Source organism: Sinohyriopsis cumingii, chromosome 19, assembly GCF_028554795.1.
Source record: "Sinohyriopsis cumingii isolate HCF-2022 chromosome 19, ASM2855479v2, whole genome shotgun sequence".
NCBI lineage: Eukaryota > Metazoa > Mollusca > Bivalvia > Unionida > Unionidae > Sinohyriopsis > Sinohyriopsis cumingii.
In genome coordinates, this window is record NC_142979.1 from 13618045 (window position 1) to 13638723 (window position 20679).

At 32.8% G+C, this 20679-nt stretch overlaps 1 protein-coding gene across 1 annotated transcript in view; it reads right to left on the minus strand.

Moving 5' to 3' along the window:
- Nucleotides 1–20679, minus strand: part of LOC149775155 (serine dehydratase-like) — a 59414-nt gene that overhangs the window by 23671 nt on the left and 15064 nt on the right. Inside the window, exons 4-5 of the mRNA XM_089943327.1 lie at nucleotides 13064–13139; nucleotides 7630–7669 (exon numbers count right to left, since the gene is read on the minus strand). Of these exons, the coding sequence (XP_089799453.1) occupies nucleotides 7630–7669; nucleotides 13064–13139 (116 nt within the window). The remainder of the gene's footprint in view (nucleotides 1–7629; nucleotides 7670–13063; nucleotides 13140–20679) is intronic.

Sequence of the window (20679 nt, forward strand, 5' to 3'; positions counted from 1 at the left end):
ATAATAAACTGTATGAAATCCATAATTATAATAAAATTTATGAAATATATGTATCACATGTCATAATAATAATAAACTGTATGAAATATATGTATTAGATGTCATAATTATAATAAACTGTATGAAATATATGTATCACATGCCATCATAATAATAAACTGTATGAAATCTATGTATTACATGCCATAATAATAATAAACTGTATGAAATCTATGTATTACATGCCATAATTATAATAAACTGTATGAAATCTATGTATTACATGCCATAATTATAATAAACTGTATGAAATATATGTATCACATGCCATCATAATAATAAACTGTATGAAATCTATGTATTACATGCCATAATAATAATAAACTGTATGAAATCTATGTATTACAAGCCATAATTATAATAAACTGTATGAAATCTATGTATTACATGCCATAATTATAATAAAATTTATGAAATCTATGTATTACATGCCATAATAATAATAAACTGTATGAAATCTATGTATTACAAGCCATAATTATAATAAACTGTATGAAATCTATGTATTACATGCCATAATTATAATAAACTGTGTGAATATGTATGTTTAGTTTTGCTACTAACCTGGTTCTAATTCTTGTCACAAATCCATGATGATTAGTACGAAAGTACAAATATAAAACCAACTGACAAATAGGCCCTACACAACACTCATTTTAACTAATTTACATTTTTAACTTTTGCAGAATGACTGTAAAGTCATCATGATAAATTCTGTGATGAGCATGATGTGATCAATCTAAGTGCCATATTACATCACTTACTCTTGCATGCTTCTTTCTAGATGTGTAAATTACAAATTACAAATAATTTATCCTTTTCCTGATACAAATCCTTTAAAGTTTAAAAAGATCCCTCCCTTCTGTAACAAGACAACCAGGTTGGATTTCGGATTTACAACAGAACACTTTTGATGGAGATAAAAATACAATGTTTAATGATGAATGACTTGAATGAGAAAAGAATTATGATTAATACATGCATGTATAAGATCCAAATGTTGGACAAATTAACATAATCCGCACAAACCTAATAATGCAACAAATGAAAATACAAATAAATGACCTTACACAGTACAAGGACAAAGGTGAATGATCCACAGTAATTTAACACGATGAAAAGAATAACTTGTTTTACTCAAATAGTAAAAATGAATTCACTCAAATAGTGATGAATGAAGTATTTTATTCAAACAGTAAAATGATTAAAATAAAATATCTTTACAATCCCAAACCACTGGGTATTTCAAACCCCAAAATTAGCCCATGGCTAAAAGACAACATGTATGGAGTTACACACTCCATCACCAGCACACTTGGCAACCAGTCACACTGGTCAATCAAGCAGACCACCATTCAATTCCTTGGTCAATCAAGCAATCAATGCCCACCAATCGGTCAGTAATGCCCGATCACCTTCTACTTGACCAGCAACACTGTTCACTCAGCTCTACAGCTGCTATGATTCAGCTTTACATTTGCTATGGTCAACTTCAATAGTTAGCTCTACAGCTGACAAGGTATTAACTTGTACAGTTTACCTGTAATTTGTATGTTTTTTCCCTTGTTCGTCAGTGTGTGGCTGTACAACCGTTTTGTAAGGTTTTTTCGTAAAAATTGTTAAATTTAAATAAAAAAATTTTCATTTTGTGTTCATCCGGGAATCTTGGCATAATTTTTGTTTAGCATGAGAATTCAGTGGGACTGGTGGCACAAAACAACCAATCAAATCATACTCAAAACCGTGCTTTTCCTTTGATAATGAAACAAGTTTCATTCATGGTTCAACTCCAGTGTGTGAAGATCTTAGATTTCTAATACTGACTAACTACCTGTGTTGTAAGTATGTTTTCTTATTTTATACATTATTATTTTATTATTTATACTTATTACTATCAAATACATAAAGTCTGCATCAATTTTCATACTTTACATAGTGTGGCTATCATGTTGGTGTAACCGTAATTCGTCTGACTTTTCTGTGTGGAGATAAAGTTGATTCATTAAAAATGTTAACAATATACGTATTAAAAATAAATACTCTACTGATTTTAGCACCAGCATTTTATCGTGCTGTTATAGTTTTTATTTAAGGTTGTCAGATTGGTAATGCAAACAGGAAGATGCATTGCCATAATGACAGATACTGAGTGACTCGAAAATATGTAACACTGCCAATTTATATCTAATTTGTGACCAAAATCAGCACACCATATAGCAAATTCATAACTTTTCAAACACCAGATACACAATCTTAATAGAAACAATCACAGCTTACAAGGTATAAACTTCCAGACTGCTACTTTGTACATTTTTTCTTTCTAGATTTCAATTTTTGGATAGCTCCTGGTGTAATACTTGGGGTTTATGGGGATAAATATAAATTCGTAACATATTTGCAATCAGGAGATCTTCCTCTATCACAAGTCAAATCTAAAATTTTAATCTTATTTTTATTTCTCTCATCTAGTTGAAATATTCCATCCATCAAATGGCTGAGCCTAACTCAAAGAAAACTTGAAGACACTGACCAAGGTCGTGGCAAGTAGATGTATTGAAGTTAGGATTTTCACATTATTTTAGTTACATATGCAGTGAAGACATTAAAGTGGTGGTGTCGAGCACATATGATCTGGAGGAACACTTCAGGAAAAAACTGCATGAAAGAAATTTTTAAATGAAGAAGGGAGCATCCATCCAAAGCTTTGCTTAGCCAAAGCAGGAAGATGACAGTGTTATAAGCAAAAAGAATGAAATAAAGTTTCAGAAATGTAAATAATTATGTAAATACATGTATGTGTCATAATAATTTGTGTATACCATTTGTTGTTTTAAAACTGTTGATCTTATATAATGTACGAATACATTTTTTCGTGTATGGTTTTTTTTTGTGTCTTTGTAAGGTTTTTATTGGTCTGACGTACAGTGTTCATCTCAAAGGGTTGATACCTATGAGCTGGTACCATGTCAACTCCGATCAGCTCTACAGCTGTGACTCCGATCAGCTGAAAATACATCTAACACCATGTACTATGCATGACACGGGCATACACGACAAAATGTAATGACGTTGAATATGGTAAGTTATACAGATTATGTTATCAGCACAATAATTACAAAACAATAAACAGGTTCAGAAGTGAACCTACCCGTGCCCGATACGAATCCTACGGAACTAAATGTTTCTTATAAATGCAACATTATATTGCTAATATAAATCTCTTGCTATGTCACAAACAAGAATAGAAAATATTTGCATTATACTACATAAGCTGAACCTACATAGAAAATATACAAAAATAAACGTGGTAGTACAATGCTTATAACTTACACACAAGAAATTAATAAATAACTCACATACCTCTACAGCTGTACACAAAATTAAAGAATCATATGGTAAAGCCATTGTAGCTGTAACATCACACTCACAAATTTTTTTTACCTTCTGAAGTTTTTCATTCTTTTACTAAAATAGCAAATATTTCACACTGAATAAGCATCAGCAATCTGATGACATATTTATTGGTAGCCTAAAAATAATGTTCTGAATTATTGAAATGAAAAAAATATCATTATGAAGATTCCAGTTTTTAAGGACTGGGAGGGACTCCAACTTGTTTGAACGAGATAGTCCTGGACTGTACATTTTTTCAAGGAAGAATCCCTGAACTGCAACTTTTCAAATCCTATGGCAGTGCTGTCCAACCTTTTTGACACCATGGGCTACTGACAATGTTTTTCTTGAAGTCATGGGCTGAAGCAGAAAACTGAAAAGCAACGACTATATAGCTGCTCGAGCTCTGGCAGGCCAATTAAAATCAGCCCGCAGGCTGCATGCGACCCATGGGCCATGGGTTGGACAGCACTGTCCTATGGAGAATTTGCACTGTTTGTTTCTTAGGATTTTTTTCATTTTTTTAATAAAAAAAATCATTATATGCTAACATAATGTATCACTGCATGCTGGACTTAAACTTGTCTAAAATCAAGCTTATTCTGTAAACAACTAATATAGAGCTAAGATATTATGTGTGTATGGATTTAATATCAGGATCATTAATAGAAGTAAATATGTTTAAGTGGGTCTGGGTACTGCAAAGCCCCTACAGTTTATCTGGTGTACCTGATATTGTCCAGGTTATATATTATAATTTTATTAACAGACTATCTAATAATAACTAACATTTTATTTTGTAAACATTAAGAACTTTTTAGAAGGTTATTTTCCATCAGATAATAGTTTTTTTAAATAGAAAATGTTAATTGTGACCTAAAGTCAGGTAGAGGACTATATAATCTTGTCACAGGAATGATCATTTGTTTGTGCTTAAGATCTAGTAGAATCAATTTGTATTATTGTTGTGTCCTGTAGTTCATTTGGGCTGGAATTTATTTCTTCAAAATGTTCAATTCAGGCGATTTATTTCTGGAAATACAGAGTGCTCATTAAAAGATAATATTCTTGGGCAGAGACATTCACTGGGATTCATAGTGAATTCAAATGGAATTATATTACCGTGTCTCATCAAAAGACAGTTGGTACAACAACACAATATAAGCAAATCAACACCTTCAGTATTTGACTTAATTTTGATTTCTACTAATGTTTATTAAGAACTTTAAATTATTAGGACTTGTGTCTGTAATTCTAGGATTATTTTGAGACTTATTTATAATACTGTAAGTTCTTTATTTTCATTTTCACTTAGTTTTCTAGGAAAATAAATTATTTGTTGAATTTTACAAAGTTGTTGCTTTTCACTCTTTTTTGTTTCATATTTTAAAAGCATAGACTCATAACACACTGGTAAACATAGAAGCAACTCATACTATTTATGTTCACAAAATTCTACTTGTCACTGTTACAGAAAATAACAAAAAAGAACATGACAATAATAACCACTAGTACAACTATAAAATCAAAAAAACGTTAGCAATAGGGAAGACTTACCATTTAATTCAATGATTTCCATCCAAGGATATGAAATCTTCCATTCAATGTTGAACCCTTAGTTTCATTTCTTTGGATCTTTCTTTTTCTTCATTGAGTAAATCACACTGTCTCAATCTGAATCTTCAAACATGGTAGTTTACCTTTGTGGCCAAGTCAACATGGTAGCTTAACTTTGTGGCCAAGTCAACATGGTAGTTTAACTTTGTGGCCAAGTCAACAAGGTAGCTTAACTTTGTGGCCAAGTCAACATGGTAGCTTAACTTTGTGGCCAAGTCAACAAGGTAGCTTAACTCTGTGGCCAAGTCAACATGGTAGCTTAACTTTGTGGCCAAGTCAACATGGTAGCTTAACTTTGTGGCCAAGTCAACATGGTAGCTTAACTTTGTGGCCAAGTCAACAAGGTAGCTTAACTTTGTGGCCAAGTCAACATGGTAGCTTAACTTTGTGGCCAAGTCAACATGGTAGCTTAACTTTGTGGCCAAGTCAACATGGTAGTTTAACTTTGTGGCCAAGTCAACATGGTAGCTTAACTTTGTGGCCAAGTCAACATGGTAGCTTAACTTTGTGGCCAAGTCAACATGGTAGCTTAACTTTGTGGCCAAGTCAACATGGTCGTTTAACTTTGTGGCCAAGTCAACATGGTCGTTTAACTTTGTGGCCAAGTCAACATGGTGGCTTAACTTTGTGGCCAAGTCAACATGGTAGCTTAACTTTGTGGCCAAGTCAACAAGGTAGCTTAACTTTGTGGCCAAGTCAACATGGTAGCTTAACTTTGTGGCCAAGTCAACATGGTGGCTTAACTTTGTGGCCAAGTCAACATGGTAGCTTAACTTTGTGGCCAAGTCAACAAGGTAGCTTAACTTTGTGGCCAAGTCAACATGGTAGCTTAACTATGTGACCAAGTCAACATGGTAGTTTAACTTTGTGGCCAAGTCAACATGGTAGCTTAACTTTGTGGCCAAGTCAACAAGGTAGTTTAACTTTGTGGCCAAGTCAACATGGTAGTTTAACTTTGTGGCCAAGTCAACATGGTAGCTTAACTTTGTGGCCAAGTCAACATGGTAGCTTAACTATGTGGCCAAGTCAACATGGTAGTTTAACTTTGTGGCCAAGTCAACATGGTGGCTTAACTTTGTGGCCAAGTCAACATGGTAGTTTAACTTTGTGGCCAAGTCAACAAGGTAGTTTAACTTTGTGGCCAAGTCAACATGGTGCTAGGCAGATGCAGGGTAATTTTACATTCTTTTTTAAGGCTGCATGCCCATTTTATTGAACAAAGGATTTTACTGATATTAAAAGTAATATGAGCTACATGTACTAAGTTGATAGTCAGTGGACTCAATAATAGGTAGGCCAATCATGTGACCATGTGCAAAAACTAATCGAACATCAAAGGTCACACACAAAAAGTCAAGTTATGCCCTGTACAAAAGATAATGACTAAACATGTGGGTAATTACTTATAATTTTCTTAATTACATACCCATGAAAAACTAACATGTCATTTAAGTGTTACAACTTGTAGTTAGGTGCCACCATGTTTATTTAACAAACTAATTTTTAAAGGATAGTGGAAAGCAAAAGTATATTGGCATTGGTGCAAAGCATATTGACTGGTTAAAAAAACACAGGCTAAAATGACAGCATATCGGCTAGTTAAAATGCTTCATGGGCTAACATGATAGCACATCGGCTAGTTAAAATGCTTCATGGGCTAACATGATAGCAAACTGTCAGGTTAAAAAACATTGCATATCAGGACCACAATGATGTATAACCCGGGGAGATCACTGGCTAATTAACTGTACATATCATACACATAAACATATGTAATCGATGTCATAGGATGGTAACAACCAGGACTGGACTGTGTTATGCTGAAACAAGTTCAAGTTATAATATCAGGATACTTCTAAAAAGAAGTTATGAATTAAATGCATTTAATTTATTTGTTTCAAATGGATATTTTCCACACTTTCTGAATCTTGTTGGAAAAAAGAATGTGTTCTGGTTTTGGTCTCCTGTGGCCATTGACAATATTGTGCCACAATCATTTCCTTTGACAGCATGTATGTACAACTTTGTACATATAACATTCTTTATTTTGAGACACTAGTGAATATAAAACACTGAATGAAGACAATGAGTTCATTTGATCTTTTTAAGTCTTGGAAGTTAAAAAATATCCCCCCTTCCAAAACTGACTTTAAATTCAAATTGTGTTGGTAAAATTTCCTGAAGAAACAAGTATGCAAATAATCAGGAAAAACTGAAACCACATTTACTACTGGAACTGACCATATAAATGAACGTGTCAGCAGACCAAATCTGTATGAATACTTTCAGTCCTGCTATTCTGTTTTATGGGATTCAAGTTATCAGTTTATATTAAAAAATCCAAACTAAATCCATTGAAAATTAGGACATGCAAAAGTATTCAGTTCTCAATTTGGATAAATACTGTCAAAATTGATTGATTGAGAGTATTTAAAAAAAAAAAAGCATGACCAATTTGATATCCAGAGAGACTAAAAAGCACTAATGAATTGCTCTGAGATAAATATAAAAAAAAGATAAAAGTCAGAGAGAAATAAAAATATAAAAATAAAATTCGATTACAATAAATTTGAAACCCACCAGATATCTGGATGATCAAATGGGTGCACGTACTCAATAGCTGAAAGAAAAACAAAAATAACAACCTAGAAATTATGAAATCAGAAATGTCCATCTGCTTTTCTCAGTTATAATTCCCTTTGTCACTACCCCCACCTTCCCTTGCCTCACCTCTATGGAGTGGATAAAAAAAAATCTGTCAATTTTGAAAATATAAAAAACATGTAAAATTCAATCCAGAATTGAAATCTCTATCTCAAATTGCATACAGAAGTTTACATGCATTATTTTATATGAATGCATACACATGTGCACAAATAAAATAAAATGCCATCACCAGGATCAAGTTTCCAAGATCTCATTTAGCAACTGCAAAACAGTGGTTGTTGATTCATAATAAAATTATTCTGAGACAAATTAACTGTATAAATATCCCATCATTAACCCATCCCCCATTCCAACTCAAATCAACCACATATATCCCATCAAAAACCCTTTCCCATTTCTCTAAAAGTTTGAAACATTTCTATTTAAGAAGCTTTTGTATCACCTGTAAATGGCAAAAGTGACCAGCATTATTAAGTGCTAACCCACAGGTAAATTTACTGCTGACTCTGCATTGCCAATAAAACAAAATAATCTGAGACATTAACTTTTGAGAAAGTACAGCTTCAATGGCAGATGTCATATTGTTTCAGATAAACATTGTTTCTTTGTTAATTATCATATCATCTGCTTTGCAGGGATAATACAATTTATTTACATCCCAATTTACTCTTACATGCTTGATCTGGTATTTGACAAAGCTGTTCAATCCGTATTTTCGTATCACACAGCTGGATTCAAACTACTTAGAACACTTCTTTTATGTCCTCAAACAGATATTGTTAAATCAAATTTTAATAAATTTTAATTCATTCTTAAATAAGGTGCAAATATTTAGAAAGCATAAAAGAGGGGGTATTTAGTAAATACAAAACCACATTCATGTTTTGTTCTGAGTCGAGGAAAGAACTTATTTCAAATGGCTTATGAATACATCTCTGCCTGACTGTCTTGGCGCATCCATACACCATATCAAAATCATTCTTTTAGGCAACTCAGAACAAAACATATTCAGTTTTGTATAGTGATTGAATTGCTTGTCTGTCAATCGGCTTTGGATTTTTAGTGTGCATCTTCATGCATCCATCAGTCTGTCTTTTTCTGTCAAAAGATATTTCACAAGAATGATTAGAATGCAGGCCATGGAATGTTCAAACGTCTATAGTATGGATGAACAGATGGACAATTACATTTTGTTTCAGCTGCAAAAGCAGCAAATTTGTTCAAATGCTTGCCTCTGGGTTTTAGATCATTTCTTCAATATCATGTCACATTGACAGACGTTTATGACATTGACTGGAATTACAGCATGCACTATAAACACTGACAGCACTGTAATGCAAGTACAATTTCTAGGTGTGACATTTATCAGTTCTTATTTACATTTACCAGTGTTTGTGGGACATATATTTTACATCTACCTCTCTTTTTGTCACATTTACCAATGTTTATGTCATCTACCACTTTGCATGTGAAGACAAGGATGAAAGTCATTTGTGACATTTACCAGTGCTACAAAGCTTTTTTGCAATGACAAATTCATCCCTCGCTTTCCGAAACATTTACAAGGCTTGTCCTCTTGGCTTATGGTAGCAATGCTTGGAGATAAAAATCTTGTACAGGATATTTTATTATTGGTCAGCATGAACAACAACAATACCTAAATCACAAGTCCAGCAACTATGAATTGCATGTGCCAAATAAGCCAGACATATATATATATATATATATATATATATATATATATATATATATATATATGTATGTGTATATATATATATATATATATATATATACAATGTCATTAGTATGTGACCCTACCTGTGAAATCAAGCTATTCTTATAACAATGTCAAATATGAATGTGTAACTTAAACTTTTTTATCCTAACATCATACCAGACAATCAATGATGTTAACAAATAGTCTATTGATGTTAGCAACAAATTAATTATTGTTAACTTAAAATGTATAAAATCTCAATTTGGCTTTAGTAAGCCGATTCTGCCATCATGCATAACAATACAACAATTATCAGCATTTCCACAATTACCAGCATTTTCAATTATCAATATTTATAGATTTTTTTCTACAAAAAAGTAGTAATTTACGGCATTGATTGCTTCTTTTTCTTTTCCATAATACTGATCCCAACTGATTTATGGAAAATAAGTTTTTAAAAACCAGAGGATCCAGTCAAGTTGCAATATTACAGAGAATTTTAACAGAAATATTCTCAGACTTTAACTTATTTGTACAGATTTTTTTATTCGAGTAAATCATTCAGTCATATTTCAAACATCTTACTCTCAAAATCTGAACTTCAGCCAATTCTTAGAGGCATACAGCCAATTATTAGAGGCATTCAGCCAATTCTTAGAGCAGCCAATTCTTAGAGGAATACAGCCAATTCAATTCTTAGAAGCATACAAAATGTCTTATTTTTCTTATCAGAAGAATAATTTCCAGGAATATCAATAAATGCTGACACTTGCTTTCATAGTTTAACATAATTTTATTGTCACAATATGATGCAATGGGATTGGGCACAAGCTCTAACAACTTTAATTAGCCCTCACCCTACATAATGCAAGTACTGCAACATACTTCAACATGACAACAATGATTAATAACTAAAACCATAAGAGAGAGAGAGAGAGAGACACACACACACACACACACACACAGAAAGAAAGAGGAGAGAGAATAAAGGGGCACAATAACAGTATTCATGCTTCAAGTGAGTTATTAAAATCATCTGGTATCGGTTATATGTTGGCATACATGTTGTAGAATTCTATATTTTTCATTTGCATTGCCCATTCCTCAAAGCAGTAAATCAAAACTAACAGCTGCATATGGTATTGATAGTAATTTTCTCAGCAACTCAATTCACAGCTGACTATACTTTGGACAAAACATTAAGAAATGCATGGTGGTTTCAATCCCACTGCAGGAACAAAAAAGGGTGTCAACAAGTTGAACATAGTAAATATCTGCTTTTCATGAGCTTACATTATGTCATGATCTAGTATGGATATTACCTAGGGTTAGAGCTTACATTATGTCATAATCTAGTACGGATAACAACTAGGGTTAGAGGTTACATTATATCATAATGTAGTATAGATAATATCTAGGGTTAGAGGTTACATTATGTCATGATCTAGTATGGATACTATCTAGAGTTAGAGGTTACATTATGTCATGGTCTAGTATGGATATTATCTAGGGTTAGAGGTTACATTATGTCATGATCTAGTATGGATATTATCTAGGGTTAGAGCTTACATTATGTCATGATCTAGTATGGATATTATCTAGGGTTATAGGTTACATTATGTCATAATCTAGTATGGATAATATCTAGGGTTAGAGGTTACATTATGTCATAATCTAGTATGGATAATATCTAGGGTTAGAGCTTACATTATGTCATAATTTAGTATGGATAACAGCTAGGGTTAAAGCTTACATTATGTCATGATCTAGTATGGATAACAGCTAGGGTTAGAGCTTACATTATGTCATGATCTAGTACAGATAATTTCTACGGTCAGAGGTTACATTATGTTATGATCTAGTATGGATATTATCCAGGGTTAGAGCTTATGTTATGTTATGATCTAGTATGGATATTATCCAGGGTTAGAGCTTACATTATGTCATAATCTAGTATGGATAACAGCCAGGGTTAGAGGTTACATTATGTCATGATCTAGTATGGATAACAGCTAGGGTTAGAGGTTACATTATGTCATGACCTAGTATGGATAACAGCTAGGGTTAGAGGTTACATTATGTCATGATCTAGTATGGATAACAGCTAGGGTTAGAGGTTACATTATGTCATGATCTAGTATGGATAACAGCTAGGGTTAGAGGTTACATTATGTCATAATCTAGTACGGATAATATCTAGGGTTAGAGGTTACATTATGTCATGATCTAGTACGGATAACAACTAGGGTTAGAGGTTACATTATGTCATGATCTAGTATGGATATTATCTAGGGTTAGAGTTTACATTATGTCATGATCTAGTATAGATAATATCTAGAGTTAGAGCTTACATTATGTTATGATCTAGTATGGATAACAGCTAGGGTTAGAGGTTACATTATGTCATGATCTAGTATGGATATTATCCAGGGTTAGAGGTTACATTATGTCATGATCTAGTATGGATAACAGCTAGGGTTAGAGGTTACATTATGTCATAATCTAGTATGGATATTATCTAGGGTTAGAGCTTACATTATGTCATGATCTAGTATAGATAATATCTAGAGTTAGAGGTTACATTATGTCATAATCTAGTATGGATAACAGCTAGGGTTAGAGGTTACATTATGTCATGATCTAGTATGGATATTATCCAGGGTTAGAGCTTACATTATGTTATGATCTAGTATGGATATTATCCAGGGTTAGAGCTTACATTATGTCATGATCTAGTATTGATATTATCTAGGGTTAGAGCTTTCATTATGTCATGATCTAGTATGAATATTATCTGGTGTTAGAGGAAACATTATGCATTATCTAGTATGGATAACAGCTAGGGTTAGAGCTTACATTATGTCATGATCTAGTATAGATAATATCTTGGGTTAGAGCTTACATTATGTCATAATCTAGTACAGATATTATCTAGGGTTAGAGCTTACATTATGTTACGATCTCTAGTATTGATAATATCTAGGGTAAGAGGAAACATTATGTCATGATCTAGTATGGATAACAGCTAGGGTTAGAGCTTACATTATGTCACGATCTAGTATGGATATTATCTAGGGTTAGAGGAAACATTATGTCATGATCTAGTATGGATATTATCCGGGGTCAGAGGAAACATTATGTCATGATCTAGTATGGATATTATCCGGGGTCAGAGGAAACATTATGTCATGATCTAGTATGGATATTATCCGGGGTCAGAGGAAACATTATGTCATGATCAAGTATGGATATTATCTAGGGTTAGAGGTTACACTGTCATGATCTAGTATGGATATTATCTAGGGTTAGAGGTTACATTATGTCATGACCTAGTATGGATATTATCCGGGGTTAGAGGAAACATTATGTCATGATCTAGTATGGATATTATCTAGGGTTATAGGTTACATTACATCATGATCTAGTATGGATATTATTTAGGGTATGATAACTATGCATTTTACTAGATAAGATATTTGGACATAAATACTTTTTCAAGGCACCATAAGTCATGCCATAATGAGTATCCTATTTGAGATTGTTCCACAAGGCCAAAGTCGAGGGTATAAAAGATGATTTGGTAGAATTTAGCAAGAAATATCATAAACGGTTTAGTAATGTTCACTTTACCTGGATCTTCTCCAAGTTTCAAAGCATATACATTACTCTCATCAAAAACTTTTCCAACAACCTCCACCTGGGCTCCCTGTCAATAAACAGAGTGAAAGTGAAAGACAGCTTTATAGAAAAAATATGTCAATGTTTAAATTCATTGTGACAATTCTTTATCAGATTTGATGCATATGCCTCTGATGTTTTATTGTGACATAAATTATATTTAGGCATGGTCCAGAAATTCCATGACAGCATAAGGATAAACGATATTTAGACATGGTCCAGAAATTCCAGGTCAGCATATGAACAGATGATATTTAAGCATGATCTAGAAGTTCCACGTCAGCTTCAAGACAAATGATATTTAGGCACAATCCAAATGTTCCATGAGCACAAGGATAAATCATATGAAGGCATGGTCCAGAAGTTCTATGACAGCACAAAGACAAGTTATAAGTTGGTATGGTCCAGAAGTTCTATGACAGCACAAGGACAAGTTATATGTGGCATGGTCAAGAGGTTCTATGGCAGCACAGGGTCAAACTAAAGGCATGGTCCAAGACAACTGACACTATAATGACAAATGGTATGTAGCTTGGTCTGGACGTTCCATAAAAGCATAAAGGCAAATGATATTTAGGCATGGTCCAGAAATTCCATGACAGCATAGGGACAAATGATATTTAAGTGCGGTCAAGAAATTCCATGACAACATAAGGACAAATGATATTTAGACATGGTCCAGAAATTCCATGACAGCATAGGGACAAATGATATTTAAGTGCGGTCAAGAAATTCCATGACAACATAAGGACAAATGATATTTAGACATGGTCCAGAAATTCCATGACAGCATAGGGACAAATGATATTTAAGTGCGGTCAAGAAATTCCATGACAACATAAGGACAAATGATATTTAGACATGGTCCAGAAATTCCATGACAGCATAGGGACAAATGATATTTAAGTGCAGTCAAGAAATTCCATGACAACATAAGGACAAATGATATTTAGATATGGTCCAGAAATTCCAGGACAGCATATGAACAGATGATATTTAAGCATGATCTAGAAGTTCCACGTCAGCTTCAAGACAAATGATATTTAGGCACAATCCAAAAGTTCCATGAGCACAAGAATAAATCATATGAAGGCATGGTCCAGAAGTTCTATGACAGCACAAGGACAAGTTATATGTGGCATGGTCTAGAAGTACTATGGCAGCACAGGATCAAATTATAGGCATGGTCCAAGACAACTGACACTATAATGACATAATGATATGTAGCTTGGTCCGGAAGTTCCATAAAAGCATAAAGTCAAATGATATTTAGGCATGATCCAGAAGGTCAATGACAACATAAAGACAAACGATATTTAGGCAATGTCCAGAAGTTCCATGACAGAATAAAGCCAAGGTGTAAGTAGGCATGGTCTAGAAGGTCAATGACAACACAAGGACTATTGATATTTAGGCATTGTCCAGAAGTTCCATGTCAGAATAAGGAAAAGCTGTATGTAGGAATCGTCTAGGAGGTCAATGACAACACAAGGGCTAATTATATTTAGGCTTTGATGAGAAGTTCCATGGCAGATAAAGGACGAATTATATTTATGTATGGTCCAGAAGGTCAATGACAACACAAGGGCTAATTATATTTAAGCTTTGATGAGAAGTTAAAATTATATTTATGTATGGTCCAGAAGGTCAATGACAACACAAAGGAAATGATATTTAGGCATTGTCCAGAAGGTCAATGACAATACGAGAACAAATTCTTTTCCCACTGCTTTTAAAAAATTTGTGAGTCCATGGCAATTAAGATTAAATGCTACTACCAAAATCGAGTTCAGTCGTTATATTTTGTTGCTATAGTTAATATTCACTTCTTTTTCTCTGTAAAGCACAAAAATAAGAATCAACAAAATACAGAAGCAAAATTCTAAACTGACTGAAAATTATACCTTTAAAACTGCTGGAATTATTCAATTTGATCATTGGTCGATATTATTCCAAACTTTTCCACAGTTATTGCCCCTTGAAATGTTATGTTCAGATGTTAGGACTAATCAGTAAAACAAACAACAATTCTAGGCTTGCTATTTGATAATCTGTTCTAGACTTGCTATTTGATAATCTCAGTTCTAGGCTTGCTATTTGATAATCTCAATTCTAGGCTTGCCATTCCATAATCTCAATTCTAGGCTTGCCATTCTATATTCTCAAATCAAAGCTTGCCATTTCATCATATCAATTCTAGGCTTGCCATTCTATAATCTCAATTCTTGGCTTGTTATTCCATCATTTCAATCCTAGTCATGCCACTTCAGTATTTCAATTATAGGCTTGCCATTCCATAACTTCATTTCTAGGCTTGCCATTCCATCATTTCAACCCTAGTCATGCCATTCCTTCATTTCAATTCTAGGCTTGCCATTCCCTCATTTCAATTATAGGCTTGCCATTCCATCATTTCAATTCTAGGCTTGCCATTCCTTCATTTCATTTCTATGCTTGCCATTCCATAATTTCATTTCTAGGCTTGCCATTCCATCATTTCAATTCTAGGCTTGCCATTCCATCACTTCAATTTTAGGGTTGCCATTCCATAATCTCAAATCCAGGTTTGCCATTCCATAATCTCAATTCTAGGCTCACCATTCCATCACTTCAATTTTAGGCTTGCCATTCCATAATCTCAATTCTAGGTTTGCCATCCATTCCATAATCTCAATTCTAGACTCGCCATTCCATAATCTCAATTCTAGGTTTGCCATTCCATAATCTCAGTTTTAGACTTGTCATTCCATCATGTGAATTCTAAGCTCACCATTCTATTATCTCAATTCTAGGCTCACCATTCTATAGTCTCAATTCTAGGCTCGCCATTCTATAATCTCAGTTCTAGTCATGCCATTCCATAATTTCATTTCTAGGCTTGCCATTCCATCATTTCAATTCTAGGTTCACCATTCTATAATCTCAATTCTAGGCTCGCCATTCCATAATTTCATTTCTAGGCTTGCCATTCCATCATTTCATTTCTAGGCTTCCCAGTCCATCATTTCAATCCCAGTCATGTAATTCCCATCATTTCAATTCTTGGCTTGTCATTTCATAATTTCCAGGCTTGCCATTCCATCATTTAAATTCTAGTCATGCCATTTCATCATTTTAGTTCTAGGCTTGCCATTCCATAATTTCAATTCATGCTTGTCATTCCATCATTTCAATTCTAGGCTTGCCATACCATCATTTCAATTCAAGGCTTGTCATTCCATCATTTCAATTCTAGGCTTGCCATTCCATCATTTCAATTCCAGGCTTGTCATTCCATCATTTCAATTCCTGTCATTCCATCATTTCAATCCTAGTCATGCCATTCCATCATTTCAATTCTAGGCTTGCCATTCCATCATTTTAATCCTAGTCATGCCATTCCATCATTTCAATTCAAGGCTTGTCATTCCATCATTTCAATTTTAGGCATTTGTCATTCCATCATTTCAATTTTAGGCATTTGTCATTCCATCATTTCAATTTTAGGCATTTGTCATTCCATCATTTCAATTCTAGGCTTGCCATTCCATCATTTTAATCCTAGTCATGCCATTCCATCATTTCATTTCTAGTCATGCCATTCAATCATTTCAATTCTAGGCTTGCCATTCCATCTTTTCAAGTCTAGGCTTGCCAATCCATAATTTCATTTCTACACTTGTCCTTCCATCATTTCAATTTTACACTTGTCATTCCATCATTTCAATTCTAGGTTTACCATTCAATTATTTCAATTCTAGGCTTTGTATTCCATCAATTCAATTATAGGTTTGCCATACCAAGTCATACCATGCCACATTTAACCAAATACATTTACATTACAGATCTTGCAAGAGTCTACAGTAGCTATAAAATTTATTACATCGATTCTAAGCAAATCATGGCATATCATACTATTCAATGTGTGTCATAAATCTGGGGTCATTTTAACACAAGTTTCAGATTCTAATGGTACATCATTTCAAGGACTTTACATTATGCACTTAACTATGATGTTACAATATTTTGCTTGCAACAATGGACCTCCAATTTCGATAAATGCTTACAGTGTATACACATCCAATGAGCGAGTATAGTATACTGTTTGTAAATGTTCCTGTAAAAGTTTACAAATTTGGTAACCATGTAAACATATATGTATGTGGCTATCAGTTAGGCAGGAACTACCAATTCCAATTAAATCCTACATTTCAACATCTATAATTAAGACTACTGTTTATTAATAATTTATGATACTTCTTTTTCTAAGTATGAATAATTATAATATGAATTGTGGAACTTATTGATATTTTATGATAATTCTTTTTTAAAGTATGGATGATTTTAACATCAAATGCTGCATCACTGGGAAAAAGCAAAGTTGAAGAGGACATGTTGTACCATGCATTACAAAAATAATAGACAAACATCACCAAACTATATTTCATTGTTCAAACCAAGACAACAAGGTCATTATCATTAGGTAATCATCTTCTTTATTCTAATTAATGTAGTCCAAAAGATTTGCTGAATATAAAGGTATGATATTGTATTGAATCATAAATTTTACCTTACCCAGTTTCCTTTTTAGATCCAAGATTTTTTAGTAACATTAATATGGTATCAAGATAACTTCAACACAGATCAATGACTTTTTACATATTTTGACCAATATATACAAGAAAAAAAAATGTTGCTACATTGGCCTTGTTTTCATGATGTTTTCATTAATGTATTACTATAAATGTTGCTACATTGGCCTTGTTTTCATGATGTTTTCACTAATGTATTACTATAAATGTTGCTACAGTGACCTTGTTTTCATGATGTTTTTACTAATTTATTACTATAAATGTTGCTACATTGGCCTTGTTTTCATGATGTTTTCACTAATGTATTACTATAAATGTTGCTACATTGGCCTTGTTTTCATGATGTTTTCACTAATGTATTACTATAAATGTTGCTACATTGGCCTTGTTTTCATGATGTTTTCACTAACGTATTACTATAAATGTTGCTACAGTGACCTTGTTTTCATGATGTTTTCACTAATGTATTACTATAAATGTTGCTACATTGGCCTTGTTTTCATGATGTTTTCACTAACGTATTACTATAAATGTTGCTAAAGTGACCTTGTTTTCATGATGTTTTTACTAATGTATTACTATAAATGTTGCTACATTGGCCTTGTTTTCATGATGTTTTCACTAATGTATTACTATAAATGTTGCTACAGTGACCTTGTTTTCATGATGTTTTCACTAATGTATTACTATAAATGTTGCTACAGTGACATTGTTTTCATGATGTTTTCACTAACGTATTACTATAAATGTTGCTACATTGGCCTTGTTTTCATGATGTTTTCACTAATGTATTACTATAAATGTTGCTACAGTGACCTTGTTTTCATGATGTTTTCACTAATGTATTACTATAAATGTTGCTACATTGGCCTTGTTTTCATGATGTTTTCACTAATGTATTACTATAAATGTTGCTACATTGGCCTTGTTTTCATGATGTTTTCACTAATGTATTACTATAAATGTTGCTACATTGGCCTTGTTTTCATGATGTTTTCACTAAAGTATTACTATAAATGTTGCTACAGTGACCTTGTTTTCATGATGTTTTCACTAATGTATTACTATAAATGTTGCTACATTGGCCTTGTTTTCATGATGTTTTCACTAACGTATTACTATAAATGTTGCTACATTGGCCTTGTTTTCATGATGTTTTCACTAACGTATTACTATAAATGTTGCTACAGTGACCTTGTTTTCATGATGTTTATACTAATGTATTACTATAAACGTTGCTACATTGGCCTTGTTTTCATGATGTTTTCACTAATGTATTACTATAAATGTTGCTACAGTGACCTTGTTTTCATGTTTTTACTAATGTATTACTATAAATGTTGCTACATTGGCCTTGTTTTCATGATGTTTTCACTAACGTATTACTATAAATGTTGCTACAGTGACCTTGTTTTCATGATGTTTTCACTAACGTATTACTATAAATGTTGCTACATTGGCCTAGTTTTCATGATGTTTTCACTAACGTATTACTATAAATGTTGCTACAGTGACCTTGTTTTCATGATGTTTTTACTAATGTATTACTATAAATGTTGCTACACTGGCCTTGTTTTCATGATGTTTTCACTAATGTATTACTATAAATGTTTTCACTAATGTATTACTATAAATGTTGCTACATTGGCCTTGTTTTCATGATGTTTTCACTAATGTATTACTATAAATGTTGCTACATTGGCCTTGTTTTCATGATGTTTTCACTAATGTATTACTATAAATGTTGCTACATTGGCCTTGTTTTCATGATGTTTTCACTAACGTATTACTATAAATGTTCCTACATTGGCCTTGTTTTCATGATGTTTTCACTAATGTATTACTATAAATGTTCCTACATTGGCCTTGTTTTCATGATGTTTTCATTAATGTATTACTATAAATGTTCCTACATTGGCCTTGTTTTCATGATGTTTTCACTAATGTATTACTATAAATGTTGCTACATTGGCCTTGTTTTCATGATGTTTTACCTAATGTATTACTATAAATGTTGCTACATTGGCCTAGTTTTCATGATGTTTTCACTAATGTATTACTATAAATGTTGCTATATTGGCCTTGTTTTCATGATGTTTTCACTAATGTATTACTATAAATGTTGCTACATTGGCCTTGTTTTCATGATGTTTTCACTAATGTATTACTATAAATGTTGCTACAGTGACCTTGTTTTCATGATGTTTTCACTAATGTATTACTATAAATGTTGCTACATTGGCCTTGTTTTCATGATGTTTTCACTAACGTATTACTATAAATGTTGCTACATTGGCCTAGTTTTCATGATGTTTTCACTAACGTATTACTATAAATGTTGCTACATTGGCCTTGTTTTCATGATGTTTTCACTAATGTATTACTATAAATGTTGCTACATTGGCCTAGTTTTCATGATGTTTTCACTAATGTATTACTATAAATGTTGCTAAATTGGCCTTGTTTTCATGATGTTTTCACTAACGTATTACTATAAATGTTGCTACATTGGCCTTGTTTTCATGATGTTTTCACTAATGTATTACTATAAATGTTGCTACATTGGCCTAGTTTCATGATGTTTTCATAACGTATTACTATAAATGTTGCTACATTGGCCTTGTTTTCATGATGTTTTCACTAACGTATTACTATAAATGTTGCTACATTGGCCTTGTTTTCATGATGTTTTCATTAATGTATTACTATAAATGTTGCTACATTGGCCTAGTTTTCATTATGTTTTCACTAACGTATTACTATAAATGTTGCTATATTGGCCTTGTTTTCATGATGTTTTCACTAACGTATTACTATAAATGTTGCTACAGTGACCTTGTTTTCATGATGTTTTCACTAATGTATTACCATAAATGTTGCTACATTGGCCTTGTTTTCATGATGTTTTCACTAACGTATTACTATAAATGTTGCTACATTGGCCTTGTTTTCATGATGTTTTCATAACGTATTACTATAAATGTTGCTACATTGGCC